At 39.8% G+C, this 27,757-nt stretch overlaps 2 protein-coding genes across 2 annotated transcripts in view; both read right to left on the reverse strand.

Annotated features, from left to right (window-relative positions):
• LOC131031075 (C2 and GRAM domain-containing protein At1g03370) overlaps positions 1–27,757 on the reverse strand; it is a 167,297-nt gene that overhangs the window by 36,391 nt on the left and 103,149 nt on the right. Inside the window, exons 7-8 of the mRNA XM_057962102.2 lie at positions 18,885–19,062; positions 18,390–18,668 (exon numbers count right to left, since the gene is read on the reverse strand). Coding sequence (XP_057818085.2) covers positions 18,390–18,668; positions 18,885–19,062 — 457 coding nt within the window. The remainder of the gene's footprint in view (positions 1–18,389; positions 18,669–18,884; positions 19,063–27,757) is intronic.
• On the reverse strand, positions 540–3,590 carry LOC131031076 (uncharacterized). Its single transcript, XM_057962103.2, has 6 exons — positions 2,916–3,590; positions 2,588–2,820; positions 2,341–2,493; positions 1,840–2,240; positions 1,281–1,686; positions 540–1,157 (listed from the first exon to the last, which is right to left on the reverse strand). Exons 1-5 carry the CDS (start codon positions 3,509–3,511, stop codon positions 1,360–1,362), a joined length of 1,710 nt encoding a protein of 569 aa, XP_057818086.1. The 5' UTR covers positions 3,512–3,590; the 3' UTR covers positions 540–1,157; positions 1,281–1,359.

Genomic DNA, 27,757 nt, shown 5'->3' on the forward strand with positions numbered 1-27,757 from the left:
AATTTAATATTTGGCTATGCATTTAATATTGTTCGGTAAAAAGGGGGCTATTTGTAATAAACCTTAATTAGGGTTTAGGTGTCATAATCTTGGCCATTGATCTTATTTTGATCCGGACCGTTCATTGTAATTGAGGATGCTATATATACCCTCATTTCTTTTCATTTTAAAACTAGAAACTAGAGATTAGATACCAGCATTAGTGATTAGAGATTAGCAATTTCATAGAAGTAAGTATTTTGTAGCAAGATTGAGCTTTGAAGAAGGAATTTCAAACCAAAGTTCCCAGACTTGGACTCGGCTCGGACTCGGCAAGGCCGACTCGACTCGTGACTCAGCTATGACTCAGCGACGACTCGGCTATGACTCGGCAAAATAAAAAACCCTTGAAATTTAGAGATTTTTAACGATTTAAAACTTGTTTCATGCACCCATTATTGAATAAAGCTTAAAGACACTATAACATCATCAAATAGAAGGGAATTTGATCACATACATAAACATACATCCATCACATGCGTAGAAATGTAAATTGTAGCTGAAGGAAATAGAAAACATAGATATATAGAGTTATAAATGTTGTCAAATGTATATAAAATCCATGACATCAAATGTTCCCAAACATATATATAACTGTAAACAAAAACAAGTCTATGGCTCAGGCTCTAGCTCATCCTCAGCCTCAGAGTAGCCTGTCTGCCTCCTACAAATGCGTCTAAGGTAGGTCCTGGATGACTGAGAAGCCATAGTCTCTGCCCGTGAGGTGCCTGTGCCGGATCGTGCTCTATCCTCCTCCTCTGCCATAGCCACAGCCTCAGCCTCTCTGTCTGCCTGGTCAACCCACTCATGGTCCTCCTCAGTGAAGACGGGATCGGTAGACTCAGTGATCCACTCAGACTCTGGATCGATCTCCGCTAAAGTGATCGGAGAGGAGTCAGTGTCCAAAATCTGTCTGGTCCTAAGACGGAGGTTGTAATGAACAAAAACAAGATCATTCAACCTCTCCACAGACAATCTATTACGCCTCTTCGAGTGGATGTGCTCGAACATGGACCAATTGCGCTCACATCCAGAAGCGCTGCATGGCTGGCTCAAAATACGGATGGCAATTTTTTGAAGGTTTGGGGTTGAGGGCCCAAACATTTGCCACCATCTATCTAAAATAACGAAAAAGAAAAAAAAATCAAACTCATTTCCAACTTTAAGGCTAGATTATAAAATCAAAAATTAAAATGCATAAGCCATAAACTTAAGAATCTTAAGTTTACATATATTTCTACCTGGCTGCAGTTGTGTTCGAGCCTCTATGCACATGCTGCTTGAGAAGATTGCCCCTTCTCGATTATTATATTTATCCAGCTAGAGCGTTGTACTTGAGGCTGTGCCATCAGTACACAACTTTTGAACCACTGTATACAGGCCACTAAGAACCTCCTCATCTGCCTTGAAGTCATCACGGAATCGAAATGCCGGATTGAGGTAATAGGCTGCTGCATGGATGGGCCTGTGAAGCTGGTTCTGCCATCTCCTATCAATAATCTCCCAAATGGGGCCATACTTATCCTCATCTCTTGCATATATGGACCTAATGGCCTCCTTGGCCCTATCCATACCCTCATATATATAGCCCATAGAGGGCTTCTCCCCATCAACAACTCCTAGGAGAACTACGAGGGGCTCAGTGACCTACACATAATGTTAAACAAAAACAATTACGTCACAAATTAAATTAAAAAAAAAGAAAAATTGCAAAGTTAAATTGTTAATAAATTAAAATTAAATTACTAAATAGTAGATACTAGATAGTAGATACTAAATGTTAAATTGTAATAAATTTACCTGCACGGTTTCTCCACAGGGGGTCCAAAAACCTGGCTCATCAAAAATGCAATTTACCACATCTATCCCTACAGTGGTCGTCGCATAGGATGCGGAAGTCCACTCCTCACCAACAAACATACGCCTCAAAGCCGCCTTTGATTTTATCAAGGATTTCAGTGTGAGGAAGTTTGAGGCAAACCTCGTGAAACCAGGACGAGCCAACTCCTTTTGCCCCGTGTATTGCCTCATAATGCTAAGGACCAATGCATGATTGTAGATAAACTTGCTGATATTTTTGGCCCTTTCAACTATTGATTTCACCCATTCAAGCTTACCAATATCCTCCAACATGAGGTCAAGGCAATGGGCCGCACAAGGAGACCAAAAAATTTTTGGGTGCCTCTCCATCAAAAGTTTACCTGCAGCAATTTTAAGTTAATTAGAAATTTTGATGTGTTAAGAAAATTTTAAATAATCATAGATGCCTCTCCATCAAGACTTGAAAAGTTCAAAATTTACCTGCAGCAACATAACTTGCTGCATTATCTGTCACCACCTGCACCACATTTTCTTCCCCCACCTCTTGTATGACTTCCTCAATAGCCTCACATAAGTATGTGGCATTTTTCACATGTGAGGAAGCATCAATAGATTTCAAGAACATGGTGGATCCTGAAAATAGAGTTTCAAACTTTCAACAAATCAAAATTTAATTTATTCAATGCATTTAGGGAAGTACAAATTAGAATAAATCATGATCAATCACCTCCGCAGGAAACAAGAAAATTTAGGAGTGTTCTATTCCTCCTATATGTCCAACCATCTGTCATGATGGTGCAACCCTTTTGGCTCCAAGACTGTCGGTGGTCCTCTAGCTCAACTTTCATATCCTCAACCATTTGTAACAAGAGGGGGCCACTTAACTCAGCATCGGTAGGGGCTTTAAACCCCGCACCACAAATGGTTATGGAATCTACCATGCCTTGCCAATAAGGAGACCTGTCACAAATAGATTATGATTAGACAAAGTAGAGTTCAACTTCAAACTATAAATTTACTTTTAAACTTAAAGCAATCAAATCAAAAAGAATTACCTGGCTGCAATAAATGGAATGTTGCAAAAGTACCAAAACTTGCAAATTTGTTTTCTTGCAGCATCATGAACCTCTTTGTTCCAACCCATGCCCTCAAGCGAGGGTTGTGCCCCAGGAGTACTACGCGGCACAAAATAACTATCCAACCTGGATTTCCGAACTCTAGGGCCAAAGATAATAGTGCCACCAGGAGGAGTAGAAGTAGAAGCACTAGCACTAGCAGAAGCACTAGGGTGAAAGGGAGGCATGGAAGAACCCTCTCCAACACAGCCTACGGATGTGGATGCGGATGCGGATGCGGATGCAGATGCGGATGTGGGTGCATGGGAGCCAATAGCACTTAACTCTTCCAATTGCCTCTTCTTAGTTAACTTTTCTTGTTCATGTGTTTCTAATTGGACATAACAGAAACGTTTTGCCTCAGGAGTTTGTTTTTTGCATACCTCAATATCATGGCCAGGTATGCCGGCAATATGGTATTTAAATCTATTGATGCCACCAAAATTAATTTCTTTACAAAAAAAACATTTTGTTTGATTTTTTTGTCTGCCAATAAAGTCTTCAGTATATTTCCAAGCCTCATCCTTTTTAGGCATTGTGAAAGTGAATGTTTTTTAAACGTGAAGGCTGCTGCAATAAGAAAATTTAATAAAGTTATAAACTAATAGAAAAAATCAGCAAACCCTACTTTAAAAAAAAATAAAATTGTAAATACATGTTCACAATTTTTTTCTAAAAAAATGTAGGGTTTGCACTTTGCCATTATTCTACTTCTCTCATTGTAATTAAGCTAAAAAAATAAAAATATTCAAGATTTGGAAAGTTAACTGTTAAACTAAAAAAAAATTAACAAACAAATGAAAAAAATCCATTAACATACTTAAAAAAACAAGCAAAATCTACCTTACCTCTTTCAAATGAGTTGAGAAGTCTTGCTTTGGACTCCTTGATGCTCTCAATGCAAGCCTATGGCCTCCCCAATGTGATTTGTGGTCTCCTTGATGCTCTTCTTCCTTGCTGGTTGCAAACCTATGGCCTCTTGTTTTCCTTCCCCCCTCTCACTTTTCCTCTCTTCTTCTCACAACTAACAATTAGAAGACCTTTTAGGGTTATACCAAAGAGAAAGGGAAAAAAAACAAATAAAAAAGCTCTTATTTTTTTTGTTTTTTCAAATCTGAACTGTCCCTATCGCGCGGCCGAGTCCGAGCAGCGAGTCAGGAAAACTCGCCGAGGTTGGCTCGACTCGCAAACTCGGCGAACTCGCCTGACTCGCGGCGAGTCTGGGGACTCTGTTTCAAACAATTGTTGTTCATGATGGCTTTGAGATCAATAAAATATTGAAGTTATGGTGTTTTATTGCAATTCTCGTGGTTATCTTCATGGTTGTTCGTTTTCTTGAATCATTCTCAATCAAGATAGTGTTTTAATTTGGAGGACAAAGTGTTGGACTTGATCGTCGATGAGGTTCACTTTCCAAACCACTAGCTTCTTGCTGATTGTAGGAACGCCTTGCGTGGTCAACTGGATCAACTTGAATCACTTAAACTTTCAATCATTGTTGTATCTTGGACATGTGCCTTCGTGGTAGTGTTTATGATCCTTGATGAATTGAAAAATCATTTGTTACCTTAGAAGATCACATCAATTTCAATTGAGTTGTTACTTTATGGCAATATTGAAGTTGGTAGAATCTTGCCAAGTCTCGTCCACATTGAGTCATTCTTAGGATTAGATGAATATAAAGCTAACTCTTTCTCTGCATCATCCATGGCTAGAGCATTAGGACATACCTCAACAGAATTCCCTAATATGATAGGCACAGGAACTCCATTTCCATGTCTGTGTCTGAATGCTTTCACATAAGCGGCCAACTGTCTTGTTACCTCAAGTAACACTATTCTGTCTGTCGGATATCTCGGCAACATGTAGGGAGGTGAAGGACATCCATGAACTCTAATATATGTAAACTTCTGAAATTGGATGAACCAAGCACCGTACCTCTTTACAAGCTCTTGTGCATCCTGAGATAGCCGGTTGTGAATCCCGCCTTGCAATGTCCTGGTGATATTCATCGTGAATGTATCATTGACTAACTTGTAGTTACTTCCTGGCGGATGATGCAAGTGAACATAGGAATCACAAACTCTGACTTCCCTGGGCGCTCTTCCAATCACTCCCCTGTGAGGTAGTCCTGCATACTCAAAGCTCGTGATCAAGGCATATATGATGTATGAACTCATGTGGAAAGACTTGGTAGCCTTCAATCTCCTTAACTGTACGTCCAAGCAATGGCTAATCATTCTAGCCCAATGGATTGTTCCTTTTCCCTGAACTATCACTTGGATGAAGTAGAACATCCACTTCTCAAAATAGAAGGCTTGAGGAGCCCCTGTAACTCAGTTGAGCAGTGTTATCAAATCTCTGTACTCCTCCTGGAAGTCAATCCTATGTGGTGTGTTCGGAATCTTGCTCAGGCGAGGACGACTCTTGAGTAACCAGTTCTTATTGATGATGCTTAGGCAAGTGTCTGGATCATCTTCGTACATGGACTTGGCTCCTTCTAAGCTTTTATAAATCATATCTTTATGTTCTGGCAAGTGAAGAGCTTCACTGATAGCTTCCTCTGAAAGATAAGCAAAAGTGTCTCCCTCCTTGGACACTATCGATCTGGACAGTGGATCATAATGGCGAGCACACTCGATCATCAACTCATGGCACTGGATTGCTGGAGGGAAGCCGGCCGCCTTAATAATGCCACTTTCAATTATTCTCCTTGCGACAGGTGACGGCTTGCCAATGTAAGGGACCTCTCGAAACTTCTTTGTACTGAAGTTCCCCAAGTTGGTATGTCCAATGTTGCTCCACTTCGACACGATCTTGGTCTCCAATTCTTCGTTCTTCTGATCTTCCTTCATGAGAGCTGGACGACTAGTGGATGCTCCCGCCTTCGGGGTCGCCATCGTAACACCTACACAACATTTCATAATAAGAAATAGATTTTGCAATGTATAAACATAGATTAGATTAGAGATTCAATTTAGGAAACTTCATGATAAGTCTTTGAGTTATCATTTCCTAAATTCGATTGAGCTACAGGAAATTCAAAATTTCAAAATTCAAAATTTAGATCAATATTCAAAATTCAAGACAAGGGAAGACCTCGTCATACCTCACTTGAGAGCTAACTCTAAAAATGCAAAATAAGGATATCGCCTAGGCAAAAATCGAAATTTGAAGTATCAATGCGATCCTCCTCTAGCAAAGGCGCCTCCTTAGTTAATTTCACCACCTTGAGGACAAATTCGCTTCACTTGCAATAAAATTCGCACTCCTCCTTGGATGGAATTTCGCACTTCTCCTTGCCTTCCAAATCGCATATGAAAGGATGATAAAATGATGATTTAAAATGAGATATCACACCTCCCTTTATAGGCGCTTACCTCTTCAATCCCCATAGGCCAACTTTTGCAAATAAATAAATTTTAAATAAAAAGAGGAGGCCGACTTTTACAAAATATAAAAAAAATAAAACCCAAGCGCCCCAATTTATTTATTTAAAATAATAATTAATTAATTTAATGCCTTCATATTTAAAAGTTTCGATTTTTTAAAGGCAAAATTAATTAATTAAATGTCTTGTGCGCACTTACTAAATGCAAATTTTAATTAATTATTTCAAATTTTATCGAAATTTTGCATTTAATGCGATTTGAAAATGATGTTGGCGCCAAAACATGGGAGAATAATGGATATTAACCTTATCGCTCTGGTCCCTGGGAGAGAGACAGGAGCGCTTTAGCATTTTGATCTTGATTTTTATGCCTTTTACGTTCAAAGTCACTTCCCTTACGTCCAAATTAGCATCTTAATTGGGAACCTTGAGCTTGATCGATTCAATCTTTTGAATGAATGTCTCTCAAACCATTTTCGCCCTGGTCCCTTGGTGAGGGACAGGAGCGAACTTTACTTTTCCCCTTGATCTTTGATCATTTTGGTTGTCAACTTACGTCACAAGGCGAGAAATAACTTCATCCATTCATTCTACGCATATTTAATTTGTTCTTCGCAAGGCAAATTTGATATTTGAGTGATTTTCGCCCTGGTCCCTTGGTGAGGGACAGGAGCGAACTTTGTATTTTAGCTCCAAATTGTCAACTTTTAACATTAACTCCTTGTTCATCACCTTTCTAATGACATTTCGGACCTTGCATGACTTCGCCTTGCTATCGTTTTTTGAAGGAAATGACTAGTTTAATGAATATCGCCCTGGTCCTTGACTGAAGGATAGGAGCGATTTTGCATCTTTGCTCAAGTTGATCACCTTTTGACGTTTGGTTCCTTGTCCATCATCCTTCCAAAGACATATTCGACCTTGTGAAATTTTGCCTTCGCGTGGTCTAGAAAGAAAAAGATTGATTTCATGAATATCGCCCTGGTCCTTGACTGAAGGACAGGAGCGATATTTTGTTCATTGTGCTAATCCTTGATCATATCGACTTGCAATTGCCTTCGAAGTATAAAATGGTGTTCCTTACTCCCTTTTGAACGTTTGAAATGGAAGTGGCATCTCAAAATTAGGCATACTTAGACATTTCGCTCTGGTCCCTTGGTGAGGGACAGGAGCGAACTTGACCATTACTATCACTTTTCGCGGTCCTTGCAACTTGGTTTCTCTTCGAGGCATTCCAAACATCATTGCCACCTTATATCCTGGCCTGGAGCGACTTAAACTTGGAGGGGAATATTAGATAACCTTGATTTCGCCCTGGTCCCTGACTGAGGGACAGGAGCGAACTTTCATTTATAGGCTCATTCGTGCTTTGCCAACTTTCAAATTTGTCTTCAACGGGCTCATTACGCTCCCCTTCACTTATCTTTAACGTGGGCCTTGCTCCAACTTGGTGGGAAATTTGTTTTGAGAAGAAATCTCTCTGGTCCCTTGGAGAGGGACAGGAGCGAACTTGGCAAATATGGGCTTCATTTGGTGTCTTGCAAACTCTAAATGATCTTCAATAGATTCGTTATGCCTCCTTTCACTTGCCTCAAACTTAACACTTACTTGATCTTTGCCCAAAACTTGTTTTATAAGGAAAATCGCTCTAGTCCCTGGGAGAGGGACGGGAGCTATCACTAAAATTCGCCCTGGTCCCTGTCTGAGGGACAGGAGCGATTTTGCTTCTAGGGCCAATTCTCTCCTTCGAGGTGCAATCAAATTATATTCAATGAATAAAATGTACCTCTCTTGTTATTTTCAAAATCGCGAAATCGTTCAAATCTTTCAAGGACAAGGCAATTTTGGATTTCAAGCTCCGGTCCTTCAGTGAGGGACAGGAGCGATTTTTTGTCCTTAAGGGCAAAAGTTCAACTTTTTATTGCAAACGACTCGATCCTGGCGCTCTATCATGTTGATTTCACCTTCCATTACGCCCTTGACGCTTCAATTTGATCCAAATGAGGTCAAAATGGTCTAAGTGAGTCATTTCGCCCTGGTCCTTGACTGAAGGACATGAGCGATTTGACCTTAAACTTTTTTAAAAACTTGTCAATTTTGAGATTAAAATCTTCAAAGCTTTCCATTTCGCGTTCAACTGCATCTCCTGGCGACCCTGCACAAGACAAATGAAATAAAGTAATAACCAAGATGCATAAAATATCATTTTCGCCCTGGTCCCTGGCTGAGGGACAGGAGCAATTTCACTTCCATAGGCCAAAATACCAAGATTTTAAGACTTCAATCACTTCACAAGGCAAAATTAGGCCATTTCCAATGCCTGGGATCAATTATCAAAATTTCCAAAATTTGGCCAAAATCACTCAAACAAAATTTCAAAATTCCATCATCAACACTTAGGCAAAAAAATCGGACTTGCATTCAAAATTCCGACTGAACCTAGACCGACTCTTTTGACCTCCTGACAGATTCACCCTATTTCAAAATTGCATCTTACGAGAGGAAGCTCAACAATCTTCAAAAATGGGCTGGACTCTGGCTTAAAAACATCAAAACGGAAACCCTAAGGCTTAACCCCAAGTCCAGACGACTGACTCACCAACCCAAAACCCTAAAAGTAGAGAGAGAAACAGGCAAAACCGAGCAAAAAGAGGGGGTCCCCATTTTAATGGGGCGATGTGTGAAATGGTCACAACAGAACCCTACAGAGCAAGCTGCTAAAATAAATAAACAATGAAAAACCGCTACCAAAACCCAGCAAAGATGACTAACACCAGCAAACCCCAGCATAGCCACACCACAACAAACAAAGCTACAACACCAAACTATAGCACAGAAGAGTAATTATCGAGGGTATAACAAGCACATCCAGCCAACTTTCAGGGTTTTGAAAGGTACCCCTAACCTTCATTAACAACACCAGATTACAACATATATTCATACAATTTGAATCTGGCCAGTAAGGGTTTTGAGAGGCTCCCTCAACCTTCAAACTGGGTTTTAAAATGGTACCCAAAACCAGCAACCAGGGGTTTTGCCAGGCACCCTCAACCTTAAATGAAGAGCTCAGAAAACGAAACACAAGACTTTCCCTTAACCAAAGACAGTAGAAAGACAGGCTGGGCCCTTTAAAACTATTAGCAACCAGCCTGCCTGTGGGATAATCCAGGAACCCACAACTAGAAAAAGGGGGATCAAAGACCCCAAAAACCAGAAGGAAGAAGGGCAACCCATGATACAACAAAAAGGATCCAGGCCAAGAGACTAGTTGGGAGTCTGGGAAGATGAACTTCCAAACCCACCCAAGGAGACACCTTTGAGAGAAGAAACAGGCAGCCATAGCCAACAACAAGAGGAGCACCAAAAGTCGAAAATCCCCAACATTCCATCTCTCCACCTCTACAGAACGAAGAATGAGGCAGAAAGACAACAACCAGAGCTCTCTACCAGCAAGCAGAAACGAGTCCTTTCCCCTCCACCAAATTTCCACCTCCATAGAAAATAGGGTCACCTCTAACAGACAAGGAGGGGAAAAGAACAAGAGCCAGGAAACCCCTCTCAAAAGGTCACACCAAAGAAGACTCTCCACCTCAATAGGAGAGTAGCCCAACAAAGAAGAACCAAAAAAAGAAACTCCTTCGAAAAACCAGAGCGCCTTGGTTCAGATTTGCAATAAATCCTCAGCACAAAGGGAAGGAGAGAACACAATACTGCAAAAGAGCTTCTCCACAAGAGATCCGCCAAGGTCCCAGATCTTCTCAGACACCTTCCCAGACACAAGCAGGAGAGCACCAACCACCAAAGAGAGTAGAAAAAAGGCCATAGACATGAGCCACCGCACACCCCTGATGACCAAAAACAGAGGCCACAAAAAACCTACGCTGCAATACTAGGTAGGAAGCCTTAGAAGGGGCCACCGAAAATGGGACCCAATCCACAGGGAGACCCACCCAAAACGTCTCCATCGCTGCCGCAGCCTCCACTCCTTCCTCCGCACCAAACTCCTCCACCCACCAGTCCAACAAAGAAGCCACAGGGGCCAAACCATGAAGAGTCCCATCAGACAGAGATCGCGGCATGGAAGGAGAAAGGAGGGGGGGGAGGAAATCATCCTCATCCGCAGCACCGTCTTCCCCATCCTCTACAACTCCTTCGTAAGAAACCCTCCCCGTTCCCGCTCTCCCGCTCCTGCTCTCCATTGTTAATGAATAAGATCTGCAACTGTGTTATTGGCTGCTTGTCCTCATAAATTTATCTTTTACCAGCCATGCTCGTGTTTCCAAGATTAATTATTTTCATCATCAAGACTGATTTTTTATCAAGTTTGTGCATATTTTTTAAGGATTGCAACATGTTTTTTGAAGTTAATTTATTAGTTAGAGGTTGTCTTCAAATTTGTGACTTCCATTGTTGACTGCGAAGGTGTCCTCAGACATATTTTGTGTGAAAACACAACCTTTCACACCTTTCCTTAGTCATTGCTGATCCAGTATACTCCTTTGCACTTTAGTTTGCACAATTTCTAAGCATAAGGAGGTATTAATAATTTTCATAGAGGGTTTCCATGCCCTAGCGTTGTCATATTTTGAATCTAATTGTCAAAATCTCCCAAGAGTGTGGACTATTTTCCTGACTCCATGCTCTAATTAGCTAAAATCTTTAGAAAGTCAAGAATTTTATCAAGAACATTATTTATTTTCCAAAGTCTAACTTCAAGCTTCGTACAGGTGCGATGTCGAAGTCCGGATTTAAGGAAAGGAAAGAACTACTGAAGATGCTGGAGACTGGATTCTATTTGGATTCTATCTAGAGCTCAAGATTCCATCCAGATGGAAGGAGATCATAAATACAAACATGCATTTCCTAAACTTGAACTAGATGCGATAGCGGATGTTCGGAGTCGGAAATCAGGTTCCTTCCCCAGCATATGCGAACATTATGAAGAGTGGTATTTTTCATGTCGTTGGATTTCCACAATCCATACAGTGCAGTGAGTTTATCCTAGAGTGTGCACGATGTTATGATCCGCTCACGCAAATGATCAAAACTCCTAAGGGCATTGTTATTGCGTACCTTGCTGAGGTGTTCAGAATTCCACGCGAAACAGATATGAAGGATGTGACCAACGATGAATATACAAAAAGATACACGCAGCAGATGGGTGCATGCAAGAATATGATAAAAAAGAGTGGATGATAGAGCCTAGGTCTCATCATTCCAAGGCTCCCAAGACACTCATGTGCATAGACTTCAAAGAGGAATATAGCGACTTGATATTCCTACTCATAAGAGTGATGGGGATGCCACAGAGAGCAATATTCAATGGATGGATGTTTTATTTCATCCAGGATCGTCTTAGAGGGACATTGGTAAATTGGTCTAACTTCTAAGTATAAGTGATAATATAGATTTCCAGCTGATGAATGTAGAGCGGTCCAAGTCATTCGCCATAACTTCTTACCTGGTATACCTGCTTGCATGGTTTGTTTCATACAGAGGATTGATATGCAAAGGTGAAGTCGAGAATGGGCAAGGACAATTCAGGAGTCATGAATGCTACCCCCAACTAAGCATGTATAGAATTGAAGACTATAAGAGAGTGAATGATGCATTCACTATGTACATCACACGGATGCTGCAAGGCGGAATCCACAGAAGATTGTCCAAAGAGGCAACAGAGCTAATAGATAAATATGGATCGTGGTATATTTAGTTTCCCACTTTCACGTACCTTAGGATTCATGGGTTTCAATTTGAACCCTACAGACTTCCTAGGTATCCGTCCGACAGAATGATCTTGTTGGAAGTGGTGAGACAGCTTCTAGAATTTGATGCCATTCAAAGAGAGAAGCATAGGACAGGCATGACATTCCCTATTTCAGTTGGGAAGACATCAGAGGTTTGCTAGTCTGCCATAGCCGCCAGCATTGCAGGTGAGGAGCTTGCATTCTATCAATTCACAACATATAAGAAAAGAGAAAGATTTGATCCAGATAAGAAAGTAGGAAGGATCAGGGGAGAGAAGTTCATTCACAAAGTAGACATAGAAGATTATTGGGCCAACCTGATGGACGAGCAAGCAGTGAAGAGACGAATGTGGTTCAGAATGTCAGTGGATTTCAGGAGGAAGTGTGGACTTTTCCTCATTCCTGATCAGGTGTTAGACGACAGAGATCATACGCAGCCACAGTATGAGAGTGAAATGAAGAAGGCAATCTTATTGCCTAATTGGTCAGAGTCAAAAGAGATTGACCTAAATGTATTGATGAGAGAGGTCTTGAGTTTCTCCCGTGCATGGGTAGATATACAGATGAATAAGTTAGTTGATATGGGTGTTCCCTTCACTTATGAAAGGATGAAGCCGGAAGAGTCTATTTCCGAAGATGATCAGAGGACTATCAATGATGTCAAGATTTATGCAGACGAAGAGAGTCAAGCTCCCAAGAGAAGAAAGAACACGCAAAGAGAAGTCAAGGCCAAAGAGAAGAAGATTGAATAGGTGAAGAAGAAACAGAAGACTATCATTCCTCCACCTATCATTCCTTCACCACCTCTCAGTGTCTCATCAATTAAAGTGATGCCCCTTGACCCCACCTTGGTGGCGCTGCCCCCAAACCCCCGTTGAAAAATATGGGGGGAAACTGTGTCGATAGAAGTAGGGAAAATTTAACCTCCGAGACTGACACTGATTGAATCGACTAGGTAGATATAGAGGTTGAGACTGTAGCCATGGCAGAGGAGTGGAGAGCACGAGTAGAGACAAGAGATTCAGAGGTAGATAGTGACACAGATGTTCCTAATGTTGGTGAGCATGGCATGGTGTCACAGGGAGCGGCTATGGCTATCAAATCATCCAGGACCTACCTTAGATGACTTCACAGGGGGCCGGAGCCGAAGGGTGCATGCTCCTCTGAGCCATAGGCTTGTAGTTGTCTTTACCTTTGGTATTTGTATGGAACATTTGATGATGATCATATGATAACATGGATTTTTTATTCCATGAGTTTTGTAATATTGTATACATTTGACAATATTTATAAATCTATGTTTGTTATTTCCTTCACCTACAATTTGCGTTTATGCTTATGTGATTGATGTATACTTGTGTATGTAATCAAATGAGCCGAGTTTGATGATGTTATTGTATCTTTAAGGTGTATTCAATAAAGGGTGCATGAAACAGATTTTAAATCTTTAAAAATCTCTAAATTTCTCGATTTTTTCACTTTCCCAAGTCCAGCCGAGTCTGAAGCCAAGTTTGACTCCAAGTCCCGAGTCTAAGTCCGGGTTGGCCTTGCCGAGTCCGAGCCGAGTCTGAGTCCCGTTTCTTTGGTTCCAACCGATAGCAGCACTTGGTTAATTGATAGTGGCAATTCTCGTCACATCACAGGTTATAGGAAACATCTTTCAAACTTGGTGGAAAGAAAGACCAATCTTCAAGTGATAATTGGAGATGATGCATGCTACTCGGTAAAAGGCTCTGGATCCACCTCTCTCAACTTAGAATCTGGCATCCCTCTCCACCTAAGTGATGTCTTGTTCATGTCGGGAATCAAGAGGAGCCTTGTCTCCATTTCAGCCTTAGAAGACAAAGGTTATCAAGTTGCATTTTCAGAAGGGAAAGTTCTTGCTTGGCCAAAGAACTCTAGCATCAAGACAACACGTGTGATTGGGAATTGGCATGAAAGTCTATACAAGCTTTCCATCCATCCAATTCAAGCTCTCCTACATGACTCTACTAGTTCCAGCAAGCTATGGCATAGAAGAAGACTTGCTCATTTGCACTACAAGGCTCTCCCATCATTGGAAAAAATAATTAATGGTGTCCCTAAGCACAGTCATGAGCATGATGGCAGTTGTAAAGGTTGTGCAATGGGTAAAAATACTAAAAGTCCATTTCATAGTAGTGAAAGTAGGTCAAAAGAAATATTAGACCTTGTACATTCTAATTTATGTGGTCCAATGTCAATGGCATCCCTAAGTGGATATTTGTATTATGTAATTTCCATAGATGATTACTCTAGGAAGACTTGGATTTATTTTTTGAAGTCCAAAGAGTTTGAAGAAGTCCTAGATAGGTTTAAAGAGTTTAAGGCTCAAGTAGAAAACTTGTCTAGAAAGAGGATTAAAGTCTTAAGGTCTGATAATGGGGGTGAATACACTTCAGCAAACTTTCGTAGTTTCTACATTGAGGCAGGAATTAAGAGGGAGTTTTGTGTCCCTTACAACCCACAATAAAATGGAGTTGCAGAAAGAAAAAATAGGTACATAGTTGAAGCAGCTAAAGCCATGATTCATGACCAAGACTTGCAAACCTTTGCCTGCGCAAAAGCTTCCAGAACAGCAATATATGTTCATAATAGATGTCCTCATCGGATATTGTAGAATATGACTCCAGAAGAAGCCTTTTTAGGGGTTAAGCCTAAAGTCAGTCATTTGAGAATCTTTGGTTGTCCAGTGTATGTCCATGTACCTAAAGATAAAAGAACCAAGTTGGAAGCTTCTGGCAAGAAAGGGATATTTGTGGGCTACAATGAAACTTCAAAAAGCCTACAGGATTTACATTCCAAGATAGAAATAGATAGAGGTTAGCAGAGATGTTACATTTGAGAAAGATGTTGCATTCAGGAGATCTAAAGGTTCATGCATGGAGATAGAGGATGATGACCCGGAAACTCCTCAAGACATGGATGTTGATCATACTCTTGAGATTCAGAGGGAGTCCACTGAACTTGTAGAGACTGTTGATCCAATTGAACCCTTGGAACCTACTCATGGTCTGAGAGACATTGTCATAAGCAAGAAGAGACCTCTTTGGGCTAGGAAAACTATGCAGGAGGCAAAAAAGTTTGCAGCTCCTAGAGGCACATTCAGAGAAAGCAAAAGACCTCAGAAATTTTCAAGCTATGTTGCAATAATGAGTAATATCATTGAATTTGAACCTTCCAGCATTGAGGAAGCTTCAAGTCAGCATGTATGGAGAGATGCTATGGATGAAGAATATCAATCCATTATTAAGAATGATGTTTGGGACATTGTTCCAAGACCTGAAGGTAAATCAGTTGTATCCTCCAAATGGTTGTTCAAGATCAAGCATGCAGTAGATGGAAGTATTGAGAAATACAAAGCAAGATTTGTAGCTAGAGGATTCTCTCAAAAGGAGGGAATAGACTATGAAGAAACATTTGCTCCAGTTGCCCGTTGTACTTCTATTAAGACCATTATTGCCATTGCAGCAGCAAAAGGATAGAAGCTACATCAGATGGATGTGAAGACAACTCTTCTCAATGGGGTAATTGAAGAAGAGGTCTACATTGAGCAACCTAAAGGCTTTGTGATTCATGGGAAGGAGTCCCATGTTTGCAGACTGAAGAAAGCTTTGTATGGCCTTAAGCAGGCTCCTCGTGCTTGGTATGAGAGGATTGGTCAATATTTGATGGGCTTGGGGTTCTTCAAGAATGATGCAAATTCAATCTCTACTTCAAGGTAATTAATGGTGATGCTCTAATTTTGGTTCTTTATGTTGATAACTTATTTATCACTGGAGAAGATCATCTCATTGACAAATGTAAGAGGGAATTATCTTTTGAATTTGAGATGAAGGATTTAGGTCTTATGCACTACTTTCTAGGATTAGAGGTATGGCAAAGACCCAATGAAATCATACTAAGTCAAGGCAAGTAAACCATTGATATCCTAAAGAGTTTTGGGGTGATGGACTGCAAGTCCATGTCTACACCTATGGAAACAAACCTGAAGAAGTTGAGGGAGTCTGCAGCTAGTTCAGATTTGGTAGATCCTACTATGTATAGGCAGTTGATTGGTTCATTGATGTATCTAGTCGATACTAGACCTGACATTTGTTATGCAGTGAGTGCTCTCAGTCAGTTTATGTGTGGACCAAGACATATTCATCTAGTTGCAGCAAAACATATCTTGAGGTACTTGCGTGGCACAATAGGATATGGTTTGAAATATACTTCCAGTGTAGACTTGAAGTTGCAAGGTTACACTAATTCTGATTGGGTTGGAAGTGTGACTAACATAAAGAGTACATCCGGCTGTTGCTTTAGTTTGGGGTCTGCAATGATTTCTTGGTGCAACAGGAAGCGGTCTTCAATGGCACTAAGCACAACAGAGGCAGAATATATTGTAGGATGTGTAGCAACTCGAGAAGCAGTGTGGCTTTGAAAGATCCTTGCAGGATTGTTTCGACAAACATTGGAGCCACCTATTATTCATTGTGACAATCAAAGATGTATGAAGCTATCTGTCAATCCAGTGTTTCATGACAAAACAAAACATGTTGAGATCCAATACCATTACATCAGAGATATGGTACAGAGAAAGTTGTTTAGTTGAGATATATTTGTACTAATGAACAGACGGCTGGCATTCTCACCAAGCCCATTGCCAAAGTGAAGTATGTGCATTTTCGAGACAAGCTTGGAGTTGTAGAGAATGAAGCCCTTGCTGAGAGGGAGTCTCAGCATCAGTGATTTCTTGAGATGTACTTTAATGCATTCTTCTTTGTGAGAGAGAAGTTTGAGGTGAAAGCCCTTGTACCACCCTCTGGGAGTAGCCATGATGGATGTCATCTCGAGAGTCTTCATGACAACATCACTTGTGTTTATTCACCCTCTGGGAGTAGCAATGGTGAACGTCATGATGAGATGACGATATCACGTTGAGTGACTCCGTGATGGACACTTGTGTACATGTCCATAGCCATACATGGGAGTAGACATGATGGATGTCATCACGTTGAGTGCCTCTGTGATGAACTCTGGTTCAGCCTCTGGGAGTAGCCATGGTGAATGTCATTCTATGACATAGATATCAAGAAGGATTCCTCCCTAGCTAAGAGGGAGTGTTGTCAATTGTAGCAGCAGGAGTATCCTTGACCGACTACAATCAAATATGCAATTAGCCTTTCGGCTTTGCATATTTGTATATGCTGATTTAAATAAAACGATTTGTTAGCCAAAACATACTTACTTTGTTAAAGGGCCGACTTGGTAAAAGTCCGCCACCCTCGAGGAAAGACGTGTTGACACCAAGTCCGCCACCCTTGAGGAAAGACATGTTGATTGGAATAGAGATGACCCTTGGTGAAGAGGCACCAACGTATGGGTATAAATATAGATTGGTTCTCTCTTCATTGCATCGAATAGATATAGGCTTATAGCAGATCGAATATTATCTATAGCAGTCCGTATTCATCTACAGCAGATCGAATATAATCTACAGCAGTCAGCATACATCTATAGCACTTTGCACTTCTATGATAGATCGGGCATCATCTGAAATAGTTTGTGTATTCTCAGCAGACCGATTCAAGGAGTGAAGCGATTTACAGTGAAATTGTAAACGCATCTTATTGTACCTATTTGTTGAATATAACAAGAGATCTTATTGCTGGGTTTTTCCCTTCATGTTGGAGGGTTTTCCCAGGGTATATGCTGTGCAAAATCTGATTGAATTGTCTTATATCTGCATTCTATTAATCTGATCATAAAATTAACAATAAAAAACCATCTTATGCTTGTATTCCTTCATTGGCTACATGTAAAGGAGTTTCCCTAGACATAAGCATGAAAATATTGATTTTTCAAATCGGATATGGTTAGGTGCATATAATGGTCATATTCAAACTCAAATAGCATGAGCATTGAAATCATTTGATGAATAATGTTTCCATACAATAATGGTTTTTTTCCCTCAATTTAAGCTTGCATTGATGTACATCACAGACTAAAAGATCAAATACTTTAAAAATTAAAAAAAATAATGAGTGAACCTTCAACAATATGTTTGTTTTTGTTTCATACTACAATTACAATCTAGTTCCATGCTAGAGATCAAAACATTATATAATTAAACGGAAAGCATTTAAGCTAAATACAATTGTCTTGTTTGAATTTAAATTTATAATATTTTAAGCTATTAAAGAAAAGGAAGTAAGGCCAAGAATAAGACTACAGAACAAAAGTTACTTGTTTAAAGAAAGGTAAGCACAGAACCTGAAAATGATCTCCATAAGGAATAGCTTGAAGTGTAATAAGCTCTGCAATAGCACAAACTTGTGCGTCATCAGAAAGATTCCTCTGCTGAATGCGTGTAACTTGGTTGTCAAAGTGACAAAAGCGATGGTTAAGTTTGTAAAATTGCTGCCGCTGTGTCACTCTTGGATTATCACCTACTTGCTCCCATGGAGTTACCATATAATTCAAGCAACCCATCTTGTTCATTATCTTTTCATCAAGGTTTTCTTTATCATATAAAGAGACTAACGATTCAACCTGTAATAGTTGATAAGAGCATAATGATTCTCCTTAGGTATGAATTATTTGGCTTATTTTGAAAGAAAAGAGAAAATCATCAAACAAATATTCTACTAAAGAAAAATGCAAATTTCTAATAACATTTTCCTTCCAATAGTAAAAAATAATTTAATTTTTGACAAAATTTACAAGTCAATCTTCATGATTAACTGCTAGTGTTAGTAACATTCTTACTGTGACAGGGAGTTTTTCCGAGTAAACTTCTGACATATTAGCCTCTTCTAATCCTATAAATGTTTCAGTATCATCAGCTTGCTTCTCTTCTGTTACAAAATCTGAATCTGCATCTGCAATAATCTCCATCTGCTGTTCAAAGCTGAGCGTGCGACTTCTCCAGATAGCTGACACTATCCTATGCACACAGTAGTTTATATTGTTAATAAAGAGCAAGTCTTTGTAAAGGAGATAAGAAGTCAAGAATGCCACCAAAATATTTATTTTCTTAATATTGGAAAGACGCAAGCTTGACCATGCATATAAATAAGGGTAAACAGATTGCAAATTCAAACTATCTAAGCACATGAAATCCTAAACCAAGCTTCTCATACTCTAATGCTCTCAACCTCAGGACAGTACAATGTGTGGGCACAAAGAAAAACATCTAAATGTACCTTGGAAGTATGAAATAAAAGAACATTTATGTAAAATGTAGAAGGGAAAATGAACAAAGAACACATATCATAAAGAGAATGTGGGTCAATACAATAATTAAGGCTGCAAACACATGGAATTTCAGGTAAAGTCGACAGTCACGTGACAAAAATTCCTTTTTGGTAATTTCTACATAGTTGATATGTTTTAAAAATATGTACCCACATGCATAAATGGCCAAAGAACCAAGAACACATAACAAAAAGAAACTGTTGTTGTACTCTAATAAGTAGAAAGATTATCCAAAGGAGTTGTAAGTTGTATACAAGATATTTTGTTTGATCCTATTAAGGTTTGACATATCTTTTTGATAAGTGCTTTTATTAGAGCATCATTATTGAGGTGTAAATATGAAGTTCCTTCGTTCTCTTCACTTAATTGCTGTTATTAACTTCATGATGTGCATTATGTCTAGCTTCTTTGAAAATTCTCTCCCAAACCTTCACTTATCTTCTTTATTACAAAAGTTCTGTTAGCCTTCACTCTAACCCCTTTTCCTTGCCTTGGTATTCCGACATCAAGCTAACAATTGAATCTTGGCCAGCATTATGAAAGGTTGGTAAACTTGTCACAGAGCATCTTTTCAATGTTGAACGAGGACAAATTGGGGCACCCATGTTTGGGTGGTCAAATATGACAAGCTATGACATTGTAAGTTATGTATGAAAAATGCTCAAAATAGCTAGGAAGACCAAGACCAAGGAGGGATGCTAGATTTTGGACCAATGCATTTGGGTGCCATCCTCTCATGGGTTTGCAAATGCTTTTCCCAAACCATTCATGCTTTCTAGTTTGTACGTCATCTATTTATTTGTGCTTGGAGTTGTAGTTTGTATAGTTGATTTGCAAGTAAAAATATACTGCCAGAATTACTCTAGATTTACATGTTGGTGATACTCCCATAAAAGCTTTCTCTACAAGCGTATTGTAAAATGTTTGATTTGCTAATTAATACATTGGATTGCTTTGGAGTTTGGTTCCATGTTCATATATGCTTCTACTTTCTATAGTTATAAGGATTTAAAAATTTGTAAAATACTCTCCTCATTAGATTGGTGTAGGAAGTGTTTTCGCATACCTCACTTCCTTTCAATAATGTAAGGAGTCATTTTTCCTTCATCAAATTAATAGTTGTGGTGCATATATATAGTAAAACTACAAAATGATAAAAAACCTTCTTTCAGAACCATTATTTGGCAATTAAAAAAAAAAAGTCTAGTTTTTCATTGGCAAAAAAATCACATACAAATTGCTACATAGGGCAACATTCAAGCTGACAATTGTTATGCAAGTCAACAAATGTTGTGCAAGCTACCTGTTGATGTGTTTTTTATGACTACATCGAACACAGAATAAAGTTGCCTAAACGGTCACTTCACTCTCTCTTGATCAAAGTGCGGCCATATGCTAAGATTGCAAAAAGATCAAACGGCTAACTCCAAGGTTCCTTTATGCTTCGGACGTGACCCAGTTGGCAGATGTCATATGCTGGTAATCCAAGGGGCCTTAAGTCTGGATAGTTCTTTCACTTCTTTGTTGTGGCTGGAACTCCATCATCAGATATAGCGATTTTGTGATGCTTTCGCTTCGAACGAACTAAAATGAACTGAAAATAAAGGGGAAAGGGTTTAGAAGGATCTAAATCTACTCCTAAGGGTAGTGATATCAATGAATAGTGCTCTGGTGGACAAATTCCAAATAAACCAAGCTCTGCTTCGCCAAGTTTGACTACAACTCCGCAAGAACCGGTGAAATCTTCTCAGGATATTGAAGGATTTTCACATTGAGAAAGTGCATTTGAATACCCAACACGGTGCAATCCAAACGACTATTCACAACCGAACTTAGCATAAATTTTGGGGTTCAGGCTAACTTTATATTGCAACTTACAATTAGCAAGATGCAAAAAGTATGAACCATGGGAATTCATCAAACACCATTACATTCTCCATTGAAATCAAAGCACTTTATCTAACAATTGAGAAAATAAAATTCTACTCTAAGTGAGGAAGGTGAAACCATGCAAGTGTTGAAAAAATAACTTAAGTGGACACCATCAAAGAACAATGTTTCATTGTTATTATCTCAAAACTTATCGCAACAATTTCATACAAAGATCCCTCTTTTACAAATGAGGGGGGGTCACCCCTTATATAGGCCTCGGGCCATGATTACATGCAAAACCCTAATTAGGGTTTTTCCTAAAAGATTCCCCACTCAAGATGCAACAAGGTGGGAATCAACTATTAATGCCCACTAAGCCCATATACAATGAATTCAAACAATCCTAAAATGGCATCCATTCATGCATTAAATGCACTCCATTACATCAAATTTGCCCAAAATACTATCAATATTCCTCAAGCAGACATAAATGCCCATCATTCTCCATGCGACAACTACATGCGGCAGGAATATGTCATAAAATCATTAATATGGCAGCTGCATGCAAAATATTCTTCATGCATTCAACATGCATAGACTGGGCCGCCACTAAGTCAACTTTCCATTTTTTCAAATTTTGGAGGGAAATTAGGAGATTCTTCAAGATTCAACTAATTTATCCACTTGGCTTGACTTTTCCTGTCTTGGAAGGAATTTTCCATGCCTTTTGACCATCTCCTATTTTTTAGGATCTCCCAAAAATTTAGGACTCGGGTCCCATTAGAGAGAGAAATCTCTCACGATTCCAAATCTGTAAAAAATTTCAGATTCTGATATGATTCAATGTCTAAAAATGGAAATTTCAAAAAATTTCCCAAGGGGATTTCTGCTTTTCATTCCTCCTTGACCCCTTGGATTTTCATGCCTTAGACAAATTTTCAGTTTTCCAACTTAGGCGTGGAATTCATCATTTCTATTAGAATATTTAATTATATTTTAGTCACCTATATTTAGTTCCTTGTTTAATGGTCATTTAGCTTTTTAGTTAATTAGTTTTTAAGCTTTATTTAGCATTTAGCTTTTTCTTTTTAATTAATTAGCTTTTAAGCTTTATTTAGCATTTAGCTCTTTAATCTTTTACTTTAACGTTATGTTCTAATTATAGAACATCGTCTTGTAACCTCTATATATACGTGTGTATATCGTTCAATGTAATCATCCGATTATTGAATCATTCATTCAATTTATTTTTCATGGTATCAGAGCATGCAAATTAAAAATTTCAAAAAATTTTATTATTACAATTTTTCAAAGTTTTTTTTGAAGAGATTTTTTTAAAACTGTTTTTTTTTTTAAAAAGCAGATTATTTTCTCTTCTTGGGCAGTTTTTTTTTGCAGGTTGACAATTTTCCTAGGGTTCCTGCAATTTTCGACTAGGGTTTTGACAAGTCGAAATTTTATTTTGGTTGCAGATTCTTGGTGGGTTTTTCGAGAGCTCAACTGGGTCGTTGTCAAATTTTTCTGGGTGCACCGTTTTCCATGCCTCGATTTTTGAGCCGTCGGATCTGCATTCTGTTTTCAGATTCTTGGTGGGTTTTTCGAGAGCTCAACTGGGTCGTTGTCAGATTTTTTTGGGTGCATCGTTTTCCATGCCTCAATTTTTGAGCCGTCGGATTTGCATTCTGTTTTCAGATTCTTGGTGGGTTTTTCGAGAGCTTTTCTGGGTTGGTCTCAGATTTTTCTGGGTGCCTCGTTTTCTGTGCCTCAATTTTTGTGCCAACAAATTTGCCTTGGAATTTAAAAACAGTTCACAATTTATGCTATTTTTGTGGACGTTGGGATTTTTGCTCTTTTTTTTGGGCACCATTTATGCTGTTTTAAGTGTGCAAAAAATTTTAATTTTTGGGTTTCTTCCAAACCTCAAAATTCGTGCCAGAATTCTCTTATAGGGTTTTAGATTTTTCAGCAACTGTTTCTATTCTGATTTTTTTTTAAATCAGATTCTTCTGTCTCTTGCTTTCACTTAGTTGACGTCGATCAACCTCAATTTCCGTGATGGCATTATTAACCAACATCATGTTGGAACACAGTCAGAAGTTCAACGGCCGCAACTACAACACCTGGAAACAGCGTATGCTTACCATCTTTGAGTATCGTTGCCTTGATCAGCTTGTTTTGGGCAAGGAATCTCGTCCTACAACAACAGGTGATGATCAAGACAAACATGATGTGAAGAATCGAGAGGTTGTCATGCTTATCAAACTCTCTGTCACAGATGATCAACTCCCACAGGTGCCTTCAGGTAAAACAGCAAAAGAGATCTGGGATCTTTTGAAGGATCTTCATGAAACGTCCGACAAGAGCCGAGCTTTCTTTTTGAAGAATATGTTGTTTTCTATCATGATGGATGAGAAGTCATCTATCCAGGCACATCTTACGAAGATCAAGGACATCCGTGATCAGTTAGAAGCTATAGGCCAAACCATGGTGGAAGAGGATATGGTAGTGATCACACTGAAAAGCCTTCCCAGATCCTATGAGCATTTCATTGATACGCTCAATATCTCCTCTACTAGTGTTGATTTGAAGTTTCCTGATCTTTGCAACAAGCTGCTCCAACAGGATCGATGGAAGCAACAGTTTGGAAGCAGCGCTAGTTCATCCATTGAACAAGCTTTCACAGCCTCAGCTTCACATAAGTACAAGGGTAAGGCTCCATCCTTCCAGCAGAAAGGACAAGGTCAAGGTCAACCTCAACAATCTTCCAAAAAGAAGAGCTTACAGTGTTCCTACTATCGTATATATGGCCATTTGGTGAAAGATTGCCGGAAATTGATAGCATCCCAGCAATCCAAACAGGGAGGGTCCAAGCAGAAAGCCAATTCTGCCACGCATCCTGATCAGAAGGAATCTGCCTTCTATGCATTCATGGCCCAAACCTCCTCTGATGATGTTCAATCATCAGCCTGGTACATTGACTCTAGAGCCTCTCGACATTTCACACATCGTCGGGATTGGTTTACAGAGTACATGCCTTTCACTGATTCAGTGATCTTTGGTGGAGGTGAAGAGTATACTGTTGTCGGCAAGGGCAACGTTCAGATTTCATCTGGTGGGAGGGATTTAATATTCCTCAATGTATACTTTGTAGCTGGTATGAAGCTCAATCTACTGTCAGTCAGTCAGATTATGCAGCATTCACCACAGCTGGATGTCGTCTTCGGGTTGCACAAGTGCAGCATTGTTGACAAGGAGACTCGCACTACAGTTGCAGTTGGTATTGAGGATCATGGTCTTTATAGACTTGTTGATTCTACTAGTTCTCAGGAGCTCGCCATGGCAGCTAGGAGTACTTCCATCAGCACTCTTTGGCATCAGCGATATGGGCATCTCAATGTCCACTATCTCTCTCAGTTGGTTCGAGAGGATCTAGTCGTAGGATTACCTGAGATTCAAACTCAGAATCATGGAGTTTGCGGAGCGTGTCAAGCTGGAAAGCAGCATAGGACTCCGTTTTCAGATGGAGACGCTTGGAGAGCATCCAAGGTCTTGTAGCTCATTCATGCAGACATCTGTGGTCCCATGAACACTCCATCAGTCACTGGATGTAGGTATTTTCTATTATTTGTTGATGATTTCAGCAGACACATGTGGGTTTATTTTCTTAAGCAGAAATCAGAGGTGTTCACCATGTTTCAAACGTTTAAGGCCTTAGTGGAAAAAGAGTCTAGCAGTCAGATAGTCACTCTTCGGTCCGACAATGGAGGGGAATTTTGTTCTACAGAGTTCACCAACTTTTGTGCATCACATGGCATTAAGCATCAGCTTACCACACCTTACACCCCACAACAGAACGGTGTTGTTGAGCACAGGAACCGTACAGTCACTGAGATGGCTCGGTCTATGTTGGAGCATAGAAATGTTCCACAACACTTTTGGGCGGAAGCGGTCTTCACTGCAATCTACCTTCTGAACCAGTCTCCCACAAAGGTCGTTAAGAAGATGACTTTGGAGGAAGCTTGGTCTGGTAGGAAGCCCAAAATCAGTCATTTGAAAGTTTTTGGCTCTACAGCTTATGTTTGGATTCCAGATGCCACGTGCACCAAACTGGATCCAAAGAGTCAGAAATTGATGTTCATCGGCTACAATGACAACCACAAGGCATATCGGCTGGTTGATATAGACACTAATCACCTCATATTCAGTCGAGATGTAGTATTTGATGAAGAAAGAGGGCCTTTTCAACCTTCCTCTCCTGATTTGAGCACTGAGGATCACCCTCCAAAGGTTGTAAGTATGGGTGTTTGTCTTCCCTTAGCTCCACTTGATGGGAGGGATTTAGTTGACTCTGAAGTTGTGGGGTCTACTAGGCATGACATTGCACCCCTTGACTTTCCTCAAGATCTTCTCGATCCACATCTAGAGGAGCTTGCTCCAGATATTCCAAGCACTCTTCATCCTGTAGCAGATGTTGGTACTTCTACTCTCCAACCTAAGTGGTGGGCCAAGACCATTGGTGATCTTCATGATGATGAGCTCATTGAGGGTAGATCCGTTAGAGGTAAGAGCCAACAACACAGTTAATTTTGCTCTTATGGCCAACATTCACAGTATTTATGAGCCTCAAACATATACAGAGGCTAAAGGTGTACCTGAATGGGAAAAGGCTATGGCAGCGGAGCAACATAGTCTTCTGAAAAACAACACTTGGGTATTGTCCGATCTTCCTCCAGGAAAGAAGCCCATTGGCTGCAAATGGGTGTTTAAAGTCAAGTATAAAGCTGATGGAAGTCTTGATAAGTACAAGGCTCGATTGGTGGCAAAAGGGTTTTCACAGAAGGAGGGCATCGACTATGAAGAGACATTTGCACCCACAGCCAAGATGAGTACCATTAGGCTTGTCCTCGCTCTCTCAGCTCAATTTGGATGGAAAGTCCATCAAATGGACGTCAAGAGTGCCTTTCTCAATGGTGATTTGCAAGAAGAAGTCTACATGACGCAGCCTCCAGGTTTCAAGGTTGCCGATAAGGAACACCAGGTATGTAGACTAGTCAAAGCACTCTATGGCCTCAAACAGGCTCCTCGTGCATGGTACATCAAAATTGATAAGTACTTGATTGATCAAGGCTTTCAGAGGAGTCCTTCAGATCCCAATTTGTATGTCAAACATACTAGTGATGATATTCTATTTCTAGTAGTCTATGTTGATGATCTCATCATTACTGGCAATGCAACACAACTGATCATGCAGGTCAAACAGAATTTGTGTCAACATTTTGATATGACAGATTTGGGACTTCTCCATTATTGTCTCGGTGTAGAGGTTTGGCAGACTGATAGCCACATATTCATTTCTCAGTCAAAGTATGCCAAGAGCCTACTAGATAAGTTTCGAATGCAAGATTGTAAACTTGCATCTACACCTATGGAGATAGGGCTCAAATTATTAGCCAAATCAGATTCACCTGTAGTGGATGAGTCTTCATTCAGGCAACTAGTGGGCAGCCTCATCTATCTCACCACCACTAGACCCGACATCAGTTATGCTGTGAGCTATATTTCTCGCTTCATGTCAGCCCCAAAAGTTGAACATTGGGTTGCAGCGAAGCGTGTGCTTAGATATGTGAAGGGCACTCCTGATTTTGGCATTCTGTACAGCAGAAGCAAAGATCCTAGGCTGGTTGGTTTTACAGACTCAGATTGGGCAAGTTGTGTTGATGACAGAAAGTCAACTTCTGGGTATGTTTTCAGCTTGGGTATAGGTGCAGTCACATGGACCAGCAAGAAGCAACATGCAATAGCTCTTTCCTCGACCGAAGCAGAGTATCGGGGAACTGTTAAGGCAGCATGTGAAGCAATTTGGTTACGTAGGATGCTTGCAGACATGCAAATGTCTCAACCAGGACCTACTCCCTTGTTTTGTGATAATCAAGGGGTTCTAAAATTAGCCAAAAATCCAGTCTTCCATGCGCGGACAAAGCATGTGGAGCTTCATTGTCATTTCATCCGCCAGCATGTTGAAGATGGATCAGTGATACTACAGTACATTCCTACAGAAGATCAGACTGCAGATATCCTCACCAAGTCCTTGAGCCCGGCAAAGTTTCTCAAATTTAGAGGGCAGCTTGGTGTGATAGATAGCATGACCATTAAGGGAGGGTATTAGAATATTTAATTATATTTAGTTCCTTGTTTAATGGTCATTTAGCTTTTTAGTTAATTAGCTTTTAAGCTTTATTTAGCATTTAGCTTTTTCTTTTTAATTAATTAGCTTTTAAGCTTTATTTAGCATTTAGCTTTTTCTTTTTAGTTAATTAGCTTTTAAGCTTAATTTAGCTTTTAGCTCTTTAATCTTTTACTTTAACGTTATGTTCTAATTATAGAACATTGTCTTGTAACCTCTATATATACGTGTGTATATCGTTCAATGTAATCATCCGATTATTGAATCATTCATTCAATTTATTTTTCAATTTCATCCTTGGCCATGGGAGTCTTCCGATATTCTTGGG

Source organism: Cryptomeria japonica, chromosome 5 (genome assembly GCF_030272615.1).
Source record: "Cryptomeria japonica chromosome 5, Sugi_1.0, whole genome shotgun sequence".
Lineage (NCBI taxonomy): Eukaryota > Viridiplantae > Streptophyta > Pinopsida > Cupressales > Cupressaceae > Cryptomeria > Cryptomeria japonica.

What these genes read in the sequence shown, in the direction of transcription:
- LOC131031076 (XM_057962103.2), bottom strand. Translation starts at nt 3,511, where the DNA reads ATGCCTAAAAAGGATGAGGCTTGGAAATATACTGAAGACTTTATTGGC. An exon ending in AGCAAGTTATGTTGCTGCAG is followed by an intron (nt 2,241 to 2,340) that starts GTAAATTTTGAA and finishes AAATTGCTGCAG; the next exon opens with GTAAACTTTTGATGGAGAGG. An exon ending in CCTGTGGAGAAACCGTGCAG is followed by an intron (nt 1,687 to 1,839) that starts GTAAATTTATTA and finishes CATTATGTGTAG; the next exon opens with GTCACTGAGCCCCTCGTAGT.